We start from the raw sequence: 3,468 nt of genomic DNA, 5'->3' as shown, positions 1-3,468 counted from the left end.
GTGTCGGTACCGCCGGGCTGGGGACGGTGGCGGCCGTGGAGCCTTCGGCCGGCCGTGTCGGGAAGGGGATGGGGCTCTGTCAGCGCCCGTGGGGGCCCTGGTTTAACAACCGGTGCTCGGTGCTGTTTTCTTTGGGGAAGGGATCGTGGGGCTAAGGCCTGTGGGTGACAGTAGGCTGTGCTTGGATTGTTTTCCTTGATAACCCCAGGCTTCATTAGACACAGTTAAACTTTTCTCTTGTGCAAGGCGCCAGTTGCAGCTGGTCTTTGGCTGGAGAAGGCAATAGGAACCCCAGGCACCTAACAAGGTGCTGCCGAGTGCTGCTCCTGCCACCTGCCATGGCTGGGTGTAGGCTCCGGGGACAGGAGACTTACCTGGGCTAGTCCCAAGGATGTGGTCAGGAGACCAGTAACATGGAAAAACCCAAGCTAGTACTTGAAAGGTCTTCAGAGTCAGAGCTTTGTGGTAGTACCTAGGTCTAATAATTTAGTTAGGTATTTTCTTTCTATAAAGCCAAACGGGAAAGGGGAAAGTCTCAATATTGCTGTTTATCAAGGAGAGGTGCTCTCTTGCTGCAGTGGTGCCTGGGGACATCAGCTGCCCTGAAGCACAGCTCAGGTACCTCCTGTTGTGAAGTGCAGCAGCAGAGACCCCACTACGCAGTTGTGGGTGATGACCTCTCTGGCAGCGTCCAGCAAAGCTGTGAATCTTAGGGTTTATAAGAAGTCCACTTGTACCCCAAAATTACTACCTGTGTTTTGCCAGTGGTATCTCATTTATCTGGTTTAGTAAAAGGTTGCAGTAGCAGGGGATTTCATAAAATCCTTTAAGAGAATGTTGAGAAATCAACCATCGCTCACTTTTGCTGTTGTTCAGAAATGGCACCTCGTAAGGGCAAGGAGAAGAAGGAAGAGCAGGTCATCAGCTTGGGTCCTCAGGTTGCTGAAGGAGAAAACGTCTTCGGCGTCTGCCATATCTTTGCTTCCTTCAATGATACTTTTGTCCATGTGACTGATCTCTCTGGCAAGTGAGTATTGAATGCTGGGCACTTCCCTGCAGTACCTGACTCCTTTGGCTTTGGAAATGTCAATAACATTTGGCTAGAGGTTCCACCAAAGTCCTTGACCTTCTGCTGAGCTGTAAGATAAGATGGTGTGTGTATGTGAACCATGTGGCTTGGTGTGCTCCTTTGTGATGAATATTGTCTTCAGGCTACTGGATGGCAGTGTATTGATCCAGTAACATTCAAAATAACAGGTTCTACCTGTACCCAGAAGCTGGTGTGTGGGGACGAAAGAGGAAGGGCTTTTTTTTCTGAATGTTGTCTTTCCCTTCCACAGGGAAACTATCTGCCGTGTGACTGGTGGCATGAAGGTGAAGGCAGACAGAGATGAGTCTTCTCCCTACGCAGCTATGCTGGCAGCCCAGGACGTTGCCCAGCGGTGCAAGGAACTGGGCATCACTGCCCTGCATATCAAGCTGCGTGCTACCGGTGGGAATAGGTACGTTGGAGGGGCTGGGCCCAGCATTCTCGGAGGATACAGATGGCACCACATCCCTTCTTTGCACTGCCTCAGTTGGTCAGGGGGATGCGCCCTCCAAACTTGACTAAACTTCACCCAGAGGGTGTCTGTCACTTTGTATGATGACTGGCTGATGTCATCTCTCACTGAGCATCTGGAGCTCATCCTGAGTGGGCGTCTCCAGTTGACTGGAGCTGGGGTGTGCTCTTAGTTCCCTGGTAGTGGATGGGGAGCTGCTGTCGAACTTGGAGACGTGTTACCTTGGAGTGACAGTGGAGTGCCTCTCTGGTGGCTGATTGTGAATGGTTTGGGCCTGGGGACAGAGGAGGGTGAGTTCCGGTACCTGTGTGTTTTGGGATGGGGAAACTAGGTTTAACATTGTTGGTTGTGTTCAACTTCTGAATCATTGAAGGGGTTATTGGTTCTAACTCTCTCCTCCAGGACCAAAACTCCTGGACCTGGTGCCCAGTCAGCCCTGAGAGCTCTGGCCCGATCTGGAATGAAGATCGGCCGCATTGGTGAGTGGTGGAGGCAGTGATAGCTAGATGTGGATGTCGTGGTATATCATTGCAGAGCAAACAAACCAAACCCAAATAAATACCAGAGTTTTGAGGCATTATTTAGTAAAAGAAGCTTTGTAGATGTATGTTCCACTTGGTATGATGATTTAACTTTAGGATGTTCTTGGCCTCTGTCAGATGGCGCTGAAGGTATGGTTTCATTGAAACAGATGCTTAACCCGACGGTTCACCAGGAGGTGGCGAGAGCAGCCTTCAGAAACCTAGTTTCTGTCTGCACAGTAAACCCCATCTGCACAACAGGATGCTGATGCTCCTCTGATGTAACAGCATTTGTGCCAGAGCTGTTCAGTCTCCTAGCAATAGTGTGTTGTCTCAATTCAGGACTGACTCAGTAATAATGGAGTTCCTTCAGCTGTTTGAGGGAGAGTCCCAGACTTTGTAGGGGAGTCACAAGAAGCACTGGTGTTGGCTGCTCTGAAAGTTCCATCAAGCACCCTCTGTTTCTTCAGAAGCGCTGTGTGATTTGAGTGGGATGGGAGATTGGGATTTTTGTTTCCTAAGCATTAAAGCCTCGGCTACCCAGCCCTGGGCGAGTTCCCAAATATCTTCACTCCTCTGGAGCGTTGGCTCTTCCTGTGCATGGCTCCTGTGGCAGCTGACTGCCGAGGGGTGGCTGTGCCGTGACTGCTGGGGTTGGGTAGCTGTGCCCACTTGATTTTTTTTTTTTTTTTGGGTACCTCTGGAAGGTAACTGTGGTTTTTGTTTTCTTTTCCCTGCAGAGGATGTCACCCCCATCCCCTCTGACAGCACTCGCAGAAAGGGTGGTCGCCGTGGACGTCGTCTGTAAACAACGCTGCACCTTTCGTTATTAAAGCTCTCTTTTAAACCTCTTCTCAGCTGCCTGTTTTCTTACTGAGGTACAGTCAGTTGAGTGGCTTCAGATTAATTACATCCATAAATGGCTTATGCTCTGAAGCAGGGCTTCTGCTTTGGATTGGGGTGGTGGTTAGTACTGTTGGCTTTTCAATATCATAGGAGAAGCTTCTAAAATTCCTGGAATTACAGCTCTCAGCTGCTCTCTTTATATATTCATACTTCCAGAGGTGTTTAAGAAAAATGCCTTCTCACTTAGTCACGCCCTGCTTTCCCCGCTGATGTTTGCCCTCCATGAAATGTGCCGCCATCACCGGGAATAAATGTCCATTTCCACCTTCGCCAGTGTTCTCTTTCTGAGCTCTCCAGGCTTTGATGCCACTCCTGTTCCTGCTGCTTCCTCAGCTGGATCAGGATTTTAGGCCAAGAGGAGATTCACGAGTGTACAGTACTTGAAGTATAGTTTAAGATAGGAGGGTTCTGGCTGCTCATGGTGTCAAAGTTCTTTATGCTTGTGGTTAAAATAGCTGTGTCTTCTCCAGCTTGAGAGA

At 49.5% G+C, this 3,468-nt stretch overlaps 1 protein-coding gene across 1 annotated transcript; it reads left to right on the top strand.

Annotated features, from left to right (window-relative positions):
• Positions 1–847: 847 nt before the first annotated feature.
• RPS14 (ribosomal protein S14) lies at positions 848–2,935 on the top strand. Its single transcript, XM_026857966.1, has 4 exons — positions 848–1,027; positions 1,341–1,502; positions 1,965–2,041; positions 2,824–2,935. Exons 1-4 carry the CDS (start codon positions 879–881, stop codon positions 2,889–2,891), a joined length of 456 nt encoding a protein of 151 aa, XP_026713767.1. The 5' UTR covers positions 848–878; the 3' UTR covers positions 2,892–2,935.
• The last annotated feature ends 533 nt before the right edge of the window (positions 2,936–3,468 follow it).

Source organism: Athene cunicularia (assembly GCF_003259725.1).
Source record: "Athene cunicularia isolate RWA chromosome 13 unlocalized genomic scaffold, athCun1 chr13_part1, whole genome shotgun sequence".
Classification (NCBI taxonomy): Eukaryota; Metazoa; Chordata; class Aves; order Strigiformes; family Strigidae; genus Athene; species Athene cunicularia.
This window is presented reverse-complemented; position numbering and strand designations above follow the sequence as displayed.

Excerpts from the sequence above, each read along its gene's own strand:
- RPS14 (XM_026857966.1), top strand. The coding sequence starts at position 879 with ATGGCACCTCGTAAGGGCAAGGAGAAGAAGGAAGAGCAGGTCATCAGC. Across the intron at positions 1,028-1,340 it reads GTGACTGATCTCTCTGGCAA|GGAAACTATCTGCCGTGTGA; the intron begins GTGAGTATTGAA and ends TCCCTTCCACAG. Across the intron at positions 1,503-1,964 it reads CGTGCTACCGGTGGGAATAG|GACCAAAACTCCTGGACCTG; the intron begins GTACGTTGGAGG and ends TCTCTCCTCCAG.